At 58.9% G+C, this 19,598-nt stretch overlaps 1 protein-coding gene across 1 annotated transcript in view; it reads left to right on the top strand.

Moving 5' to 3' along the window:
* Positions 1 to 543: 543 nt before the first annotated feature.
* LOC105826139 (voltage-dependent N-type calcium channel subunit alpha-1B) overlaps positions 544 to 19,598 on the top strand; it is a gene marked incomplete at its 5' end in the record, with an annotated part of 125,264 nt that continues 106,209 nt past the window's right edge. The window contains 5 exons of the mRNA XM_012664068.1: positions 544 to 708; positions 813 to 930; positions 7,902 to 7,969; positions 10,707 to 10,813; positions 18,955 to 19,530. Of these exons, the coding sequence (XP_012519522.1) occupies positions 544 to 708; positions 813 to 930; positions 7,902 to 7,969; positions 10,707 to 10,813; positions 18,955 to 19,530 (1,034 nt within the window). The remainder of the gene's footprint in view (positions 709 to 812; positions 931 to 7,901; positions 7,970 to 10,706; positions 10,814 to 18,954; positions 19,531 to 19,598) is intronic.

Raw genomic sequence — 19,598 nt, 5'->3', positions numbered from 1 at the left:
CCCGATTTGATCATTACACATTGTAAGCATGTACGAAAATACCACATGTACCCCATAAATGTGTACAAATATTATCCATAAAAAGCAAAACCATACTGAAAGTGGGGGGGAAAAAAAAAGACTGTATCTGCACCAGATCCATGGTTGGGGTTGCCTGTAGGGCAGTAGGACCAATGCAGATAGGGCAGGATGTTAACAATTTCCACCGGTGATTTCATTCTCTTGCACTTTTCCAAAAATAAAAGTAGAAAAGAGAGACGCGCGTTCGCTGACGGGGCAAGGATTGCGTTTAGCCAGGCTGTGAGGGTGGACCCGCCAGGCCCAGGGAGGCAGGAGCCCGGAGGGTCACAGGCCCTGCTTCCGTCTCGTGGCCATGGGGAGGCCACTCCGTGTGCTGAACCTCAGTCCCCTCAGCTGCGCACAGTGACAAGGGCGGCTCTGCGTCCCCTCTCCACGCTCGCCACCTTGCCTTTCCCTTCTTTTCCTGCCGGGAGATCTCGCTCCATTTCTGGCTGAAAACCTAGAGCATATTCACCCTTTAAGACCCAGCGCGGCAGCCATGTCCTTGTAGAAGTTTTTCTGGAGGACCCTGGGTCGTCTAGACCTCCGGAAGCACCGCCGTCTAACGCCCGAGTGTCTGTGCGCGCGGGGGGCGCGGGTGCGCGCGGGAAGGCGGGAACCGGGTGCGCGCGGGAAGGCGGGAACCGGGTGCGCGCGGGAAGGCGGGAACCGGGTGCGCGCGGGAAGGCGGGAACCCGGTGCGCGCGGGAAGGCGGGAACCCGGCGCGCGCTGCGGAGCTCTCTCCCCACAGATCCTGACGGGAGAGGACTGGAACGCAGTGATGTATCACGGCATCGAATCGCAAGGGGGCGTCAGCAAAGGCATGTTCTCCTCCTTTTACTTCATCGTCCTGACGCTGTTTGGAAACTGTATCCTTCTGTGGGGCCGGGCACGAGGGTGGTTGGCGCTCGGCACTATTTTGCCCGCGACCGCCTCTCGGCTGTCCCGGGAGCACGGGGGGCGCACGTCGGCCGTGAACGCGAGAGGGGCGTTCTCAGACTTACGCCCCCGCGGTGAACGCTCCGGACGCGGCCGGAACACGGACGTCTGGAGGCCACGGGGCCCAGGCTGGGGGAAGCGTGGGCTGCACGTGGGGTGTCCGGAGGCGGGTCGGGTGGGTCAGTCAGCGGCTCAGGGAGGACCTGGGAGCCTCACGGGAAGATGGAGGCTTTGAACGCTGAGGGCGGCCATTTTCTTTTCCACTTTGACTTAGTGGAGTGATTAAGTTTCGGCACTGGGCTTAAAAAAGAAAACCTTGCCCTGCTGAAAACATAAACCTTGCGGAAAAATGTGACGAAAAGTTTTCCGTGGAGGACGACAGCTGGGCTGTTTCAGGACCTCGTGTCAGACGGCGGGTGCGTGGGGTCGGGGCAAGCCCAGCAGCAGGTGGGAAGCTCTTCGTCAGGCAGACGCCGTGAGGGGCAAAGGGTTGGGGCCAAGAAAAATCCAGAAGGAAAAGCTGCGGGGTTCACAGTGCAGAGTGGGGCAAAGCCGTGAGAGGCCAGGTGTGAGTGCGGTCCCACTGCAGCGGAGGTGGGACGCTGAGGCACAGCAGGGCTGTCTCTGGTTCTCAAACTCACCTGGGCATCAGAGTCCCGCAGATCCAGCAGGGCTGGGCTAGGGCCTGGGAATGTGCATCCACCAGGCTGCCGGGGGGCCGGCGCTGCTGGTCTGGGGACCCCACTTTGAGAACCACTGTGTTAGAACGTGCTGTGGAGCCCTGAAGAAGGTCTGAGCCACAGATGAATGTCTGTGAGTTGTGATGTCACAGTCGACCCACCCTGTCTGCGTCCCCTCCCATCTTCTCACACACGGCTCACCTCCACACACCTGGCCACTTGACCCTGTCTGTCCTTGTCCCCGCCTCGCTGGCTCTTGTGCCAAGGGCTGAGCTTCTGCACCGCAGACTCTGTTTCTCTCTGTTCCTGTCTCCCTGTCTCCTCTTCCCTTGCTCTGCTCCGTCTCTCCTAGCATCGCCCCAGCTGGGACTCCCACCCCTCAGCTTCGTGCGTAGCCGTGGGATGGTCCTTCAGGTGACCGCTTGGGTCCTGGACCCTGGGGGGAGCCGGCCTCTCCGGAGGCTGAGTCTGAGCCTAGGCAGGGGGAGCCAGGGAGCTTCAGGGAGCCGCGTGCGCCGCGGAGGTGGGTGGGCCCAGGGCTGGCGTGGAAGGGATCAAGGAAATGCCACCGTGGTGGTCAGAGGGGGCAGAGGCTGCAGTGTTGGCCTCAGGTGGGGACGGCTGGTGTCTAGAAGGAAGGGCCACTGCCGAGACAGAGCAATGGCTGCTGCTCACCACAGCCGAGTGTGACGCTGACACCCAGGCCAGGCATGTTGGCTGTACGGTGTACCCCTCCCTGTCCAATCAGAGTTGCTGCTACTGTACCTACATGTCCCTTTGTCTGGGTCTCAAGGGGCATGTCCCTTAGTCCCACTCTCTGGGCACGGAGAGGCCTCTGAGGGTGTCCGTGGCTGGGTTAGTGCCTGGAGGTGTTGCGTGGGGTCAGCCCGGCCTCAGCCTCTGTCCCGTGGGCTCTGCTGGAGCTCTGAGCAGACTGGCCCGTGAGGCAGTGCCCGGCGACACGGCGACAGTGCCCAGAGCGCCAGAGAGGGGGCGTCTGCCAGCTAGAGAGAGGCCTGACCCACAGGGTCATTTCTGTTGGCCTCATAAAGAGCCATCTGCCATTTGGGCTGGCGTCGGCCAGAGCCACCGGGAGAGTGGCCACAGCCTGGGCAGGATGAGTCCCCAGGGCTGTAGCGAAATGTGCTCAGTGACGTGGGGGACAGGGTTCTGAGCGGGGCAGCACTCTGCCCCGGGGGACGCCTGGCAGTGTCGGAGTCATCGCTGGTTGTCAGGGCTGAGGGGAGGGGCTGCTGGGTGCGCAGAGTCTGGCAGGCGCAGCGCCGAGTCAGCAGAGCGCCGGACCGTGTCGCAGAGGACAGGTCTGGAGAAGGGCAGCTTGGCAGCCGGAGGAGCTTGGGGGACGGCGGCTCCTGAGAGGAACGTCAGCAAGACGGCTGGCTGGAGACCGCTGGCCGGAGATGCCCAGCCGTCGTCCTCCCCACAAGAGAGGACCACGGTGATGAATAAGCAGCTAAGATTTGACTGGAGAGGGCCAGAGAGAGCCCTGGAGCGCAGCGGGGCGCGGATGCGCCTGTGGTGACTGGGGGCCAGGAGGGCAGCGCGGAGGCACCCGTCCTCCCCAGCTCCGCCCCCCCACCTGGCCCGGGTCTGCCTGAAGACAGGAGGGACTCCCGTTGCAGGGCAAAGGCGAGCAGAGCATCCCCACCACCCCACTGCCACTACAGACACCTGCAGTCCCCACGAGCCCTGCGCCCCGCGTGGAGAGCTGTTGGGAATTCACGCGGCTTCTGTGCCCAGGATGAGGGGCACCAGGTGTGCCCTCCCCACCCCTGTCCCTCCACCGTGGGCCGGCTGCTGCAGCACTGCGCCCTCTTGAGACCAGAGCTACCTCTGAGCACACCCTGCTCCGGGCCCAGTAGCCACCGCACCTCCATGGCGCTGGGGCTCCGTCGTCATCATGCCAAGCACATGTGGGTGGCTGAGCACCACAGCCCCAGCTGCACGGAGCTCGGGCTGGGATCAGCTGACGCCCCGCTCCTGCACAGCAGGAAAACCAGCCCCCACTGCCGTACTTCCAGCCAGAGGAGTAGCATGCCCAGGGCGAACCCAGGGTGAGCAGGCCAGACCATGTGTGCCCTCCCCAAGCAGGGGGGCCCCTGAGCCTCTGAGCAGCTGACAGGCCCCAGATACACTTAGGACCTGAGCAGCAGCCCCACAGCAGCTACAGACATATGCCTGACCTGCCCAATGGCCTGGAGCCCCCCAGTAAGGGCCTGAGAAACAGTCCCACTGGCTGCTCCTGGCAAGTACACCGTCAGCCAACCGAGTAGCACTGTGCCCATGTCCTGGGCCTGAGAAAACAGCCCTGTGGGCTCCGCCCCACAGAAAAGCCCCCAGGATAGCCAAGCATCCTGGGCATGAGAAGCAGCCTCATGGGCCGCCTCTGGCAGATGGGACCCCCAGCCAGTGGAGCAGCTGTGTGCATGTTTGCTGAGCTGGAAAAACAGCCCTGTGGGCCACCCAAGCAGACGTGCACCTAGGCCAGCTGAGAAGCCATATGATCATGTCCTGGGCCCTGCTCTGATACCAAAAACCAGGTGCGGACACAACAAAAAAAAGAAAACCACAGGCCAATGCAGATGAACACAGATGCAAAGATCCTCAACAAAATACTGGCAACCCAAATCCAACACTACGTCAAAGACAATACACGATGATCAAGTGGGATTTTTCCCAGGAATACAAGGACGGTTCAGCACACACAAATGAACAAACACCATACGTCACACCAATAGGATGAGGGACAAAAACCATATCATCATCTCAATAGATGCAGAAAAAGCTTTTGATAAAATTCAACATCTCTTCATGATAAAAACTCTTAATGAATTAGGAAGAAGGAAAGTATCTCAACATAGTAAAGTCATATATGACAGACCCACAGCTAACATCTGACTCAGTGGGGAAAAGCCCTCTAAGAACTGGAACAAGACAAGGACGCCCACTCTCACCACTCCTCTTCAGCATGTTCTGGAGTGCTCGCCAGAGCAAGTAAGAAAGAGAAAGAAAGAAAGAAAGAGCATCCAGATTGGCAAGGAGGAAGTCAGCTTGTCCCTGTTTGTGGATAACGTGGTCTTACATGCAGAAAAAAACCCAAGGACTACCAAAGTACTCTTAGAACTTGTAAAAAATTTCAGTAAATTTGCAGGATGTAAAATTAATATGTAAAAATCAGTAACATTTCTGTACACAAACAATGAACTAGCTGAAAAAGAAATAAAGGCAACCCCATATACAAAAGCTACAAAAATATAAAGTACCTAGGAATGAATTTAACCAAGGAGTTGAAAACCCTCTTTAAGGACACCACAAAACACTGGTGAGAGAATTGAAGAGGACTCACACTGGGAAGACACCCGTGATCACGGTCACGGTTAACATTCTCGAAATGACAACACTGCCCAGAGCAATCTACAGATTCAGTACACTCAAAATACCGATGACATTCTTCACATAGAAACAGAAATAAAATTCTAAAATTCGCGTGAAACCACAAGAGACCCTGAATAGCCAAAGTAATCCTGAGCAAAGAGAACAGAGCTGGGGCATGGCACCGTCAGACCGTGTCGTAACCGGAGCAGCATGGTGCTGGCGTGAGAACAGGCACACGACCAATGAAACAGAACAAAGAACCCAGGAGTCCGCATGTCTGCAGCCAACCAATTTTGACAAAGGTGCCGAGAAAACTGGGAAAAGACAGCCTCTTCAGCAAATGGTGCTGGGGAAACTGGACATCCACATGCAGCTCTCACCCTGTATAAAAATAAAATGGATCAAAGACCTAAATGTAAGACCCAAAATGAAAAAGCACGAGAAGAAAACAGGGGAAAACCTCAGGACATTGGGAAAAGACTTTACGAATAAGACCCCAAACGCACAGGCAGCAAAAGCAAAAATAAACAAATGGGATCACATCAAACTAAAAAGCTTCTGCATGGCAAAGGGAAAAACCAACAGCGAAAAGACAACCTACAGAATGCGAGAAGATATTTGGAAACTACTCATCTGACGGGGTTAATATCTAGAATCTGCAGAAAACCCCAGAAGCCCTAAAGCTTTATTCATCATTCCTTCAAATGGCTAATGGCATAGAAAGAGTTAAAAATGACTGACTCAGAAGCTTCAATAAACGTCAGCTCATTACTCGCAACAGCTGCTATTTATTGCCATACTGATAAAGAAAGACGCTCACGGGAATCCTTCGTTGTCAGCCATTTTAAATAAATTGTGTTCTCTTCCTTCAGATTAAAATCTGGAAAATAAAGCTTTGGCCGCAAGATCTAAAAACCGTGCACCTCCTTGAACATTGTAAATCAGGTGGGCTTAAAAGGTCACTGGAGCAACACTGTTTTTCCTTCTGTTGGCGTTGCCGTTGGTGTCGTCGAGGCCCCGCAGAAGTGGCTGCTGGAAAACGCTCCCCGGCATCACAGATGGAACCTGTCAATCATTGATCAAGTCGAGCTCAGCAAACACAAAATTCAAAGCAAAAGAGTTTCGATCGTAAACCTCACAGCACTGTAGCGTCCGTCTCCATCAACGTTCATGCGATTGCCTGTAGGAAACCGTCTTTTCTTAAGCCATTTTGGTTTGGGCTCGTACATTCTTACAATCTCCTACAAAAAAGTTTCCCCAGGGGGATTGATTTCTTCATTTCCCATGCGACGATTCATTGGTCGTGCCTTCTTTTCTCCTCAAAGTGCATAAACCAGTGAAATCAAGGGGAAGGAGGCTGGGCGGAAAAGGCTACAGCATCACCTTTCCAAAAATTGCAGATTCTATCCGTTGCAGTTCTGTTCTTTACAAAATGTGGTCACTTTCTCGATCGCCTCTTAAATTTATACCTCTTCTGTTTATCCTGAAAATAAGTCTCGGTAGCTTGCCTGGTAAAATAAAAGTGAGACTCCAGCTTCAGATAAAGTCCGTTACGGGGTGGCCGGGGGCACAGGGCCCTGAGCGGCCAGCAGGGCTCAGCAGGAATCTCAACAGTCAAACTCCTCCTCCCTAGGGTAACCCACCTCTGCATCACCCTCCTGAAGGACAGAGCCCGTGCAACTTTAAAAAACCACTTCACATTGTTCAGGGTGCAAAACCCTTTTCTGTTTTGCACAGAGGAGGAAAGGCAGGTGCGCCAGCTGCTTGCCCATTGCTGCGACTCACTGAACTCAGAGCCAGGCAGCCCAGTGCTCAGGAGAGCGGCTGCAGGCGGAGGTCGGCTGAGACGACCTGCCAGGGTGGGGACCACTCAGCATGGATTGTTTAGTGCAGCCACAATTTCAGAAAGTGTCATTCTTTTTCAACAAAAACAAATTATTAAACGTGAAAAAGAAGTAGCTTGAAGCAATAGAAGAGTTCCTTTTGCAAGGGAAACACAGCGACTCAGCTCAGTGACGGAACAAAGGCTGGTCCCAGGGGATTCGAGGAAGAGGCCGCTCGCCCAGGCCCGCGTCTGCACGGGGACCAACCTTGTAGCTTCGGCATTCTCCTTTCTAGAGGGGCTGTGGCCCCACCTCACACTGGCTCCCGGGGGTCCGTCTGAGGTGAGGGTGCCGTGCCGGCCACTCAAGAGTGTGCTGCCCACTGTCCTCATGGCTCTGGCATTGCCCTGCTGCTCTAGAAGGGAGCATGTCAAGGGAGAGGCACCCTCGACGTCACGTGGGAAGGGGAACGAAGGGAGAAGGCAACACTGGGCAGGTGTCTGTGAGCCGGGCCTGGGGCCTGGGCTGTGCTGGTGACAGGTGGGTTTTTGTGTTCACATCTGTCCCAGGTGGTCTAGGCTCACAGGGCCCACAGGTGGGGGAGCCCCACCTGGAGCCCGTGCAGGCAGGTGCTTGTCGGGAGGCCAGAAACGGGGGGGACAGACGCAGACTGTACCCCCTCTTCAGGCTGCACGGCCCTGAAGTCAGCTCCAAAGAGCTAGATGGAGGAAGCGTCCACGTGGGCTGGGGGAGGTTGGGAGGCGTGAGGCCGAGGGAAGGAGGAGCGGGCAGAGAGGCTGGTGCCCAGCAGGGCCCTGGCTACAGGGCTGGGTTGTGTCTGGCCATGACAGGGGCCGGGGGCCGGGGGAGCCAAGAACAGGAGGCTGGAGCTGGTGGGGATCTGGGAGGGTGGGGGCCCCTGTTTTTCACAGGGGTGGGCTGGTGCGACGGTGGGACGGTGTGAGGGGCAGAAGGTTCCCTTCCTTAGCTGGAGCCAACCAGACACTCTGCTCAATGTCTTCCTGGCCATCGCCGTGGACAACCTTGCCAACGCCCAGGAGCTGACCAAGGTAGGCAGGGACACCACCTGCACCCGTGTGCAGGGCGGGGCTGGGGGTCAGGCCGTGTGACTCTGGATGAGGCCGCAGAGTCCTGAGGGAGGGCAGGTCCTGACTGCTGTCCAGGAGTGTCCCCTCGAGGCCCGCACAGGCAGACCTGGGGGGTGTGGGGCGGAGCTCAGGAAGCATCAGAGACGTCGAGCAGGAGCGGACAGACACGTGAGCGGCTCCCAGAGAAGTCACCGCCCAGCCGGCATGGCCTGAACCGGCAGGGCGGGGTGTTGGGAGCAGGAGGGGCGGGCTGGAGGCATGAGGGGGCTCCTAGGGAGTGCCCTGCTCTGAGGACCCGAAAGTGCAGAGAGGGGACCCCCCTGGTGCTGCCCTCAGTGCTGGGCCTGGCTGGTGGCCTGTCTTGGCACGTCTGTGCCACAGCAGGGCAGCTGCTGCTTCAGGCAGCGCCCAGTGGGTGCCGTTCAGTATTCACGCCTCATCCCCGAGCCTGGCGGGGAACGTGATTGCTCACGTTTCCCTCTGTGGTTTCCCTCCAGATGACCAGCCCCCACCTGGTCGCCCCTGCCCCTCCTACCCCCAGCCCTGGACACCGGGGCTGGGCCTCCCTGTGTCTTAGCCTCAAGCTTGCGCTTCAGCTCAAGCCCTGGCTCCCAGCATGGGGGGCGCGACCATCTGGGTTGGCATATACTTATTGCAGACGTCCTGTGTGCACACTCTGTGTGTTGGGCATGTACCTGCGTGTGTACCTTTCTGTGTGCATGCCACATGTGTGTGCTCTTCCGCTAGTGCACCGTCCTGGACAGCCGTCTGCGTGTGCTTGCCTCTGTGCACATATGTGTCTGACATGGTTCTGTCACTCCAGCCCAGTGCTTCCCGAGTCTCTCAATACCTTCCCTGTTCTGGGGCTGAGAGAGGCAGGTGCCTTGGGCTGGTGTGCCACGGTGCCTCTGCGTATGTGTTGTGCGGGTGCCTCTGCTCCACCCCCAGCCCTGGGAGGAGGGCACAGCCACCTGCCCTGTGTCTGCCACCCCCTGCGCCTCCCCGTGCTTCTGCTCAGGCCTGCTCCCGCGACACTGTGGGTCTAGACTTCTCCCTGGCTCTGGCCCGTGGCTTCTGCCCATTTCTGTCGTCAGCCTGGGCCGGGACCTAGATGCGCCATGCAGGCATGGTCGGAGAATGGCCCAAGCCCTGGTGGGGCTGCCTGGGCTGAGGGCACCCATCCGTCCAGAGCTGTCCCGGGACAGGGCTATGCTGGAGCACGGAGGCTCCCACTGTCTTCTCAAGCTCTGCTGTGAGTGAGGACACGCTGAGAGGGTGATGTCCTGGGGCCCTGTGTCCCTGTACACATAACCACCCTAATTTAGGGGTTTCCCTGCTTTGAGGACTGGGGCCTGCCTGTGTCTGCCTGGGGGTGTTTTCTAGGCTGGTCACGAGCCCCGGAGGGCAGGACTTGGCTTTTTCCTTCCTTCATACGCCCACTAACATAGCGTTGCTTATTTTTTGAAGTAGGAATAAATTCAAGTCGAATTGTTTGTAGGTCTTTCAGGGCACTTTAGAACAGTCTTTGGAGTGACTGGTGACGTTGCTTCTCCAGAGGGCTGTGAACCAGGATGGAGCCCAGATCGTTAGGGAAGGGCCTGGGCGTGGCTGTTCTGTGGTGGGTCTCCCTGAAGTTGGAAGGTCTCTCTGTGGTGAGAAGTTTAGAGGCAGCGAACAGGGGATTTAATTTTTGCCATTATTGTGCCCCAAAAAGCAGATTCAAGGACATTTTGGGGAATGTTGGGAATGCTAGCTTCCAGAGGAGCCACGTGGGCCTGGGCTAGGTGGCCTCGGAAGTCCAGAGGGATGACATGGAGGTCGTAGCTTCCTCTCCGGGGCCTACGGGCTCAGCTCTAAGCTATTAATCTAGAAGTGAGGAGCAGAGCACGTTGGTTTTGTTCAGTGACGTGGGGTCAGGGCCAGAGGGTCTGTCTATCTGTCCACTCCCCTTCCCAGGCAGGGGGCAGAGGCAGGACAGGGTGTCTGCTCACATGCCCAGCCCCAGTGGCAAAAGCCAGGTGGAGCACAGGGCCAGGCTCTGCAAGTGGCTGTCCTGGTGTCGGGGAGACAGAGAAGAGCTTCCCACAGTCACAGCTGGCGACAGGTAGACAGACGTGACCAGTAAGTCCAGGTGGGAAAGTTCAAAGGTAGCACGTGGTCCCACAGGACACGATCCTGGTGATGGCTCTTACGGGTATTGCTGGGCCGGGACCCAGCCCCAGGGGCAGAGCTCTGCCCCTTGCCCCTGCTCATGGCTCTTCAGGAGAGATTCAAGTGTGACAGGTGCTCCTGGGAGGGCAGGTGGGACAAAAGGAGGGACATATTTGCATTTGGCAGGTTCGAGGTGCCATGGTAGAAGCAAGAAGAAACATCTGGGCGGCGGGCGGGACCCTGGGCTAGAGGAGGAGTCAGGCTAGAGTGCAAGCACAGACAGGGGGCTCGTCCGCACCCTGGGAGATAGGACTGAGGCAAGAACCCGGGGGGCTATTACCTCGAAGGCCCTTGGGGTGCCAGAGAGAGACTGTGCGGAAGGGGACTCAGTGTAGGGTCACAGGTGGGCCGTGTTAGCACGGCTGGCTGCCCGGCCCCGCGGTACGGAGGGCAAGAGGGACACACAGCTCCAGGAGGAGGAGCCGATGGCCTGAGAGTGGCTGCAGCACCCTGCAGGGCGCCTGGACGTGTCTCTTTGTTCAAACAGGATGAAGAGGAGATGGAAGAAGCAGCCAATCAAAAGCTTGCTCTGCAAAAGGCCAAAGAAGTGGCCGAAGTCAGCCCTATGTCTGCTGCGAACATCTCCATCGCTGCGTAAGGCTCTTGGGAGCGGACTGTGGGGCGGCAGTGGGCTCAGCAGGGCTCCCCGTCTAGAGGTGACGAGAACGCAGTGGGAGCTGCAGTGGGAGGGAACGGCCCCAGAGCAGAGGGTTCCCCAGAGGAGCCGCCGGGGCCTCTTCCCACCTGGGCAGGGCAGGGCGTGGCCAGGCACAGCCCCCCTGTGGGGGTGGGATGGTCTCAGCCACGGCGTTTCCTCCCAGGATGCTCCAGGGCCCCCTCCCAGGAAACACCTGAGAATCAGTCAGGGCTGGGAGTCAATATATTGATTTATACACAGTTTTCCAGAAATGTATTTTATGAGCCAAGAGATTCTAGGTGGTATCTCAGCCTGAGATTTCGTGCAGTTTCCGGAAATGTCTCTGCAAAGGTTTGGTACTGGGACAGAGCTCAGGGAAGTTCCTGTGGGGAAAACTGATCGTCCCGCAGTTTGGTCGAACCTCAGGCACGTGGCAGAAGCACGTCTGGAGGTATTCAGGGCTTCAGAGTTTGGGCAAAGTGCCCAGACCAGGGCCAGAGCCCGCAGTGGGCTGTGTGGAGGCCCGGCCCTGGAAGGGAGGCAGGAAAGTCTGGCCCATGTCCTGGTCACAGGGTGGGCCACAGGAGAGCAGAGACGCTCCATGGCAGCTTGCTCTCCGGGCCGGGCTGGGTCTAGCCCTGGAACCGTCGGCTCCATCTGGCTGCACACCGCCCTGCAGCACCTCCCGTGTCCCACACTGGTCAGTGGGCCCCTGCTCTGTAGCTGGCCCTGACCCTGGCTGTGGCATCGTGACCACAGACAGGGAGGTAACATGGGTGCCTGCACTGCTGAGTAAACACATTGGCAGGTGGGTGAGTGTGCACACTGGGCACGTGTGAGTGTGTGTGCTGTGTGTGTAAGTGCACGTGTGTGTGCGCACATCCATAGTGGCCCTATTCCTGCCTGGAGGTCACCAGGGAAATGGCATTTGTAGAGGACCCGTCTCTTGGCCAAGCAGAAAGCCCTGCCTTTGGGGGAGAAGCAGCTGGAAGAGGTTGCAGCCCCCTGCAACTCAGACGGGGATGGGAGGGGCCCGCAGCAGAGCCAGGCACACGGCAGTCGTCACTCAGACAGCCACTGGGGGGTTCAGTGCTCAGTTGTCTAGTTGTTTTGAGGTTTCATTGTCTGGCCAATTCATTTATTTGGTCAGTTAGATGTTTAGTTGATCTGATGTGGTTACTTGGTCCTGGGGTCGCGGTGGTCTGCTGCAGAGAGGACGGCGGATGAGCGCTTGTCCCTCGGCCCCTGCTACCTGCCAGGGCTGCCTCCTCCTGGGGCGTTTGCGGGAGGGTGTCCGCTCCCCTCTGGGCTGAGACCTTGGAGAAGAGGATGTCGGGGCTCTGGGCACAGCCATGGAAAGTTCGTTAAGCTGCCGGAAAAGTAAGTCTGGACACTCTTCCTCCTCTGCCACCCGTCCCTGTTTGGAGACACAGCTATGTGGGACCAAGGCTGCAGGCTGGCACTCTCACACGCGGGGTACATGTGACACAAGCTGCTGGCCAGGCACTGTGCTGATTCCTAAGTGGGAAAAGTGATTTTTTCCTAAGGGGCCCATCGGTGGGTCCAGAGCTGGGTGTCACCTGTGTCACAGCCCTCACGCTCAGGAGGGGGCCGCCGGCCCCAGCCAGCCTGGGGTGTGTCCAGGCGTTAGCCCCGTGTTCCCCGTCCCGGGTCAGCTGTGGGTCCCCCGGGCTCTGCCTGGGACGCAGCTTTGGGCCTTCGTCTTCTGTGGTGTGTCTCAGAGCAGCTGTCAGCACGACAGTTGGGCTGATTTGACCACGGGGGACCCTGCAGGATCCTCCTTCTGGGGAGCGAGGAGGACCATGCCCTGGGCGGGGCGCAGCTCTGGGTGGGCGGGCGGCGGGTGCAGGTGTGGCAGCTGCTGTTCGCCTGTGTTATGCGGAGTCCTCCAAGGGCCGAGAGCCGCCTGCTGTCGGTTGCTCCCACTCCCGTTTCCCGTTCTGGTGGGACGGTGGGACGGGCAGCGCCTGCTCCTCCTTGCGCTTGTTTCTACGTCTCTGCGCTGCTGGGCTGCAGCGACAGCAACGCCCTGAAGTGCCCCTCGCTCTGCGCCTGCCGCCACAGCTGTGCCACGTGGGCTGTGGGAGGGGCGCGCTGCGGGGTGTTCTTAGCGGCGCCTTAGGTGCCGAGAGGACCCCTGGTGCCCTTGTGTTTGAGAGGCTCTCAGTGATGCTCTGTATCTGGACACAGTGACGCCGGAGTCCAGCCTCAGAGGTCGCTGAGGTCGGGTGGGGCTGTGTCTTTGGCCTCAGGTGACAGCTGCTTCGGACTCCTGGGAGGGAGGGGACGCTAAGCTCCATGTCACTTCCTGATTCCCTCTGTGGTGTCACCGTTCATCCTCACTCGGCTATCTGAACACTGACAGACACATACTGACGCCCTCACGCACAAACTCACACCCTCACACACAGACTCACACCCTCACACACAGGCTCACACCCAGACACCCTTACACCCTCACACATGGACTCACATCCTCACACACGGACTCACACCCTCACACACAAGCTCACATTCTCACACACCCTCACACACAGACTCACACCCTCACACACAGGCTCACACCCAGACACCCTTACACCCTCACACATGGACTCACATCCTCACACACGGACTCACACCCTCACACACAAGCTCACATTCTCACACACAGACTCACCCTCACACACACCCTCACACACAGACACCCTTATACTCTCACACACAGACACACACTCTCACACACAGACACCCTTACACCCTCACACACAGACTCACACCCTCACACGGACTCACATCCTCACACACAAGCTCACACCCTCACACACGGGCTCACACCCTCACACACAAGCTCACACCCTCACACATGGGCTCACACCCTCACACACAGGCTCACAGTCTTACACACAGACTCACACCCTCACACACAGACTAACACCCTCACACTCTCACACACAGACACCCTCACACCCTACACATAGGCTCACACACACTCAGACACCCTCACACACAGATACCCTCACACACAGATACCCTCACACATAGGCTCACAGTCTTACACACAGACTCACTCTACACACAAACTTACTTCCTCACCAAGAGACTCACACTCACACACAGATTCACACTCACACATGGACTCACACTGTCACACAGCCCTACACTCACACACTCACAGTCTCACAACTTATGCTCTCACACATGCTCTCACACTCTCACACCCCCATACCAACTCACAGTCTTCACACACAGATTCACACATTTTCATACACACTCATATCTTCACACTGACTCACACACACTCATATACTCACAATGTCACACATTCACACGCAAACTCATGGTCTCACATACATTCACACACAAACTCATGGTCTCACATACATTCACACACAAACTCACAGTCTCACATACATTCACACACTCATACTCTCACAATCTCACACGCTCACATTTTCACACAGTCCCACACAGTCACTCACAATTGCTCACACTCACACACTCGTACTCGCGTGTACATGCCTATTTACACCCAGAGCCTGTGGGCAGGTGAGCTCCTTACAAATGTGCAGAGAGTCTGACCTTGAGCAGGAGCAGCTGGAAACCTGCCTGGCCCTTCCCCAGGGAAGTTAGTGTGAAGCGAAATGGCTGTAAAGAGATCTTGGTTTCTTTCTGTCGGTTTTGGGAAAGCTTCTTAGAAAGTCACTTGGAAATGGCTGGAGTGACACTGGAAGGGAAGGTGGTTGGCGATGTAACCCAATTTGCACCTGGAGGCCCTTCACAAACTGGAAGCACCTGGATTAAAGCCTGGGAGCTGAGAGGCGGGGGCGGGCAGAACTGAGTGGGGACCAGGTGCTCCCCGGGAAGGCAAGACGGTCTAGCAGCGCCTCAGGGATGGGCACCCTTGCCTCTGGTGTTTGCCTGCTGTGCTCTGTCTGGAAGACAGGAGATTGCGTGGCCAGCCTGCCCTGCAGCAGCGTGGGGAGGGCTGTCTGGAACTGCAGGAGAAGCAGTGCTGGCTCTTTCCAACCTGCTGCCCTTCCAGGGGCCGTGGGCACTGAGAACCGTGGATGGGCCCCTGGGATAACTGCTTCTTGTCTTCCAGCTATTGTGGGTTTGCTGTGTTCACTTTCGTCTCACTTTTCTGCCCGCTTGGGATTAGTTCTCAACTTCTCTTTTACCCTGAGGTCTCGGCCAGTGCCCTTCTGATGGACGCATCCCTGCCTCCTGCCCAGGTGCACATGGCAGCCTGCGCTGGCACGGATGCGGCCCACGGGGGTTGCTAGTGTCTCTCAGGACTTTCTCTCTGGTTTTCTCACTTCTGTTTTGTTTTGTTTTTCGCATGTGCAGTTTTGTAAAGCAAACTCGAGGTACTGTATCTCGCAGCTCATCTGTCTCCAGCGTAAACTCACCGTGAGTCGCTCTGCTACGATATTCCATCCATGGCTTCATGATAACTACATGCAAACACCTTCCCCCCACTCCTAACTCTGCTTTCCCACCTCCAGTCATTTGCTTCATGGGGCAGCTCCAGGCAAGCCTGCTGTGGCCTGGGCGGGGAATGGTGGGCTCGCTCCCTCACACCCCCAAGTCCTGCTCACAGGGTCAGACCTTTCTGAGCTCAGTCCCTCTTCCCTCCTGGACTCTGTCTTTTTGTCAGCTGAGTGTCTGTGTGTGGTCACTCTGGCATCTCAAGCATACGTCCTTCTCCTGGGTGGACTAGGTGCCGTGGGCTTAGGTGTCCTTGTGGTTCCCGTGAGGCCAGGGCCCTGTGGGCAGGGATAGCAGAGAGTGTTCTTTAGGGGCTCTCTGGGGACATTCATGGGTGCCCCCAGCCCTTCCTTACTTGGGAGGGAACGTGTCTGTGATCCTCAGGAAGTCCTTGTTCTAGCAAGAGCAGAGCTGCTGTCCAATAGTGAAGCTTCTGGTAGGTTAGCCAGAGCCCGAGGTGGAGCCCTAGAAACCCCAGGGTGGCCCTCCTGGGGGAACACCAGTCCCACAGGCTACCTCTCTTTGGGCAGCTCCTTCTGGGAAGTGCTCATGGGTGGCTGGGGATTCCTCTCGAGGGTGAGGCCTGCAGGTAAGGGGTCCTGAGGTGACCAGATGCCTTCTCTACGCCCTGATGGTGGTGAGGCTCCTGCTGCCCCTGCCCCGAGCTTCCTCATGGGCAGCCAGCACAGCGCTGGGCTCAGTCTCCCCATGAGCACTGACGCCTCAGGGGGGAGAGCTCTGATGTCTCGTGGGGTAAGAAAGCATGGCAGAGCCTAAATAACCAGTCCACATGGTGGAAGAAGATGCAGATGTTGGTACCGGTGGTGTCACGGCGTTGCTGCTTCACCTTGTCAGGGGTTCTGGGCTGCGTCAGCCCAGAGACCTCAAAGCAGGACTGCAGAGACCCTCAAGCTCCTTTGAGAGTCCTGAAGTCATCCATAGCATCTGGGGCGAGTGTGGCTGAGCTGTCCTCCCTGAAGCAGCTGGGTCGGGCCTACAAGCCTGGGCCATTGTGGGAGCCGGTCCTCTGTGTGACTCCTGAAAGAGCCCTTTCAAATAAGGACTTTGCCTGGATTAGAGTCACCAGCCACACTGCACCCCACGTCAGTGGGGTTTACATGCCAGACAAGAGCAGGACAGAGATGTCAACCAGGGCAAGTTCAGGCTAACTCCGACACCAACAAGAAGGACATGCCAAGTGCACAGATCAGAGACACATCCAGAGAGGAACCCAGTGGTACCGGCTGAGTCTCAAGCAGGTGCAGACAGTCTGTAGTAACAGTAGGGCCCAGAGTGGCAGACAGACCCAGAAGGAGCAGGCTGGGCAGAGCCACCGTGGGGTCACAGTGGGTGGGCAGTGGCCCTTGCACGGACTACTCAGTATCTTGTTCCACCTGGGTGGTCATGAGTGGAACCTGCCAGCCCGATAGCACCCTTCAGTCCAGCAGACAGCGTGGCCTCTCTGTACTTCAGGTTGTTCCTGGGAGAGAAAGAGCCACACCTGAGGCAAGGTGGAGGGCAGAGCTACGAGGTCTGGAGCCCACCCACCTGCACACACAGACCTTGAACTACCAGCTGCTGCGTGTCCTCTTGACTTCACTGCCTGTCCTTCTGACAGAGATCTGTGATGCTGATGGCCAAGACTGGCTTCATCTGAGCAGGCCAACTCACTGCTGACCAGATGGCTCAGAGTCCAGGCCCATCTGGGCTGCTGGACTGATTGAGAGGCTTGAGGCAGTGACCAGCCATCAGCCCTCGCTGGGGTCCTCTGCCTGGTGACCACCTCTCATGGCTGTCTTCCGTTTTACACGTTCAGCACTGTTGAGATTCAAGCCCTTTGCTTTGGTCCCAGCTGGGGACGGGTAGGTCCTCTGTGGGCCTGTTGCAGGGCTTCCTCGGGAGTGGGTGGCACAGCTTCGACGCATGGGGGATACAGGTCAGGGCCTAGGTGGCGGCCAAGGCTGTGGGTCAGCAGACAGCCCCCACAGGCAGTCCTGCTCGGCCCCTGCCCAAGCTCTTTCGCTTTTATAGTTGCAAGGTGCTGCCCCTGGAAACTGCACACCACCCTGCAGCCTGGACTTCTGCAAAGGGACAGGATTTCTTGTCGTCTGCCTTGGACGGGCCAACTGCAGGGACTGGGCTTTTCCTACACCTGGCTGTCTCTGCCTGCAGGTCACCAGGACCCCAAGGCTCCACAGGCTGCAGGTGTACCTGGTGCCGTTGGTGCAGTTGGCATCTGGCCAAGGACTCATGTCTTTTTTCGATACTTTTTCCCCTTTGGCCCTTGCTTGCATCTGGTCCTGGCTGCACCAGCGACTCACTGTGGGACCCTGAGCAAGTCACATTCTCTCTCCAGACTTAGCATCTTCATCTGTGAAACAGGGACAAGAGTAGCACCTGATTCTTGAGGGGGTTGTCAGGGCTGGATGAAGTGAGAACTGAGCCCAGAGCATCGTGCGGCCGTTGTAAGAGAGATGCCGTGGCCATCATCATTAATGGTGCCACTGCCACGGCCATCTGGAAGCCTCCAGAGGCTGAAGGATGAGCCTCTGGCCCCAGATGAGGTTTCTGCCTGGCAGAGGTGGGGCCGGAGTCGCCTACTTTGGTGGTCTCACTGAGCAAAGAGCGGAGCGCAAAGAGTTTCCCCTGCACCTGGGCCGTGGAGCCTGTGTGTGGCGTGTGAACAGGGGAGGCGCCTGGCCCAGGAGGCTGGGGGAGGATCAAGGCCTTGGGCAGCCTGTGCAGTGAGGGCTGAGTCTGGACCATCAGCCGCCCCTCGTGCTGGGAGACTCTGGGGCCTTGTTCTGCCCCTGGTGGAGCCAAGAGAGGGGGGAGCACTGGTGACCACAGGAGGGGTGTCTCCAGCCCCAGACCTGACTTCTGGGCTCCCGTTTGTTAAGCTGAGTGGCAGCTGCCCGGCTGGGCCTGACCAGCTCCGGGAGTAGCCAGGGCTCTGTTCCGGGATGCCTGGACGCTCCCCCTGCTCCTGGTGGCTCTGCGTCAGTGCCTGCCTCCGGGTTCCCCTGCAGACAGCCCTTCTCCTTCTGGCTGGTGGCTCTCCTGCTGAGGAGCGGTGGCCATGTCTGGCCCCTCAGCGGCAGCTCTGCTCATGCCGGAGCCGAGGCCACCTCCCAAGGGAGGCTGGCGCGGAGCTGCCGGACTCCTGCCTCCCATCCGTCCTGCCCATTTGTGTGAGGCCCTTCTCGCCCCAGCGTGGCCTTCTGCCCACTGGCCGGGGAAGCCTTTCTGCCGGCTCTTGCTGGCGCCTGGCATTTGCACGCCCTGCACTCCTCGGCCTCCTCTGGCCCCTGCCCATGTTCAGGAGTGGCCTTGCGCCCCGCCCCCAGCGTCCTCCTGACAGGCTGGAGCAGTCCCCTCTGCAGGCCTGAGGGGGGCCATGGGGGGCGCGGGCCCTGAACTTTGTTCCCCCCACTGATCTTTTTCTGCATCTCCCGCCCTGAGGGGTCTGGAGGGCTCCTGCAGCCCCTGCTCCCCCTTCTCCCTGCGCCCACGCCGCCATCCCTCCATTGCCGTGTCCATCTGTGGCTTCCCCAGACAGCGCTGGGCTGGGCGCACAGGGCCGAGCTCACCGCCGCTCTCCCCGCAGCAGGCAGCAGAACGCGGCCAAGGCGCGCTCGGTGTGGGAGCAGCGGGCCAGCCAGCTGCGGCTGCAGAACCTGCGCGCCAGCTGCGAGGCGCTGTACAGCGAGATGGACCCCGAGGAGCGGCTGCGCTACGCCACCACGCGCCACCTGCGGCCCGACATGAAGACGCACCTGGACCGGCCGCTGGTGGTGGAGCCGGGCCGGGAGGGCCCGCGGGGTCCCCCGGGCAAAGCCCGGCCCGAGGGCGCAGAGGCCACGGAGGGCGCGGAGCCCCCGCGGAGGCACCACCGGCACCGCGACAAGGACAAGGCCCCGGCCCCCGCGGGCGAGCAGGACAGAGTGGACGCCCCGAGGACGGAGAGCGGGGAGCCCGGCGGCCGGGAGGAGCGGGCGCGGCCGCACCGCAGCCACAGCAAGGAGGCCGCGGGCCCGCCGGAGGCGCGGGGCGAGCGCGCCCGAGGCCCGGGCCCCGAGGGCGGCCGGCGCCACCACCGGCGCGGCTCCCCGGAGGAGGCGGGCGAGCGCGAGCCCCGGCGCCACCGCGCGCACCGGCACGACCCGGGCAAGGACGGCGCTGCGTCCGGGGCCAGGAGCGAGCGGCGCGCGCGGCACCGCGGCGGCCCCAGGGCCGGGCCCAGGGAGCCGG

This window comes from Propithecus coquereli, unplaced genomic scaffold, assembly GCF_000956105.1.
Source record: "Propithecus coquereli isolate 6110/MARCELLA unplaced genomic scaffold, Pcoq_1.0 Scaffold858, whole genome shotgun sequence".
NCBI classification, from domain to species: Eukaryota; Metazoa; Chordata; class Mammalia; order Primates; family Indriidae; genus Propithecus; species Propithecus coquereli.
This window is presented reverse-complemented; position numbering and strand designations above follow the sequence as displayed.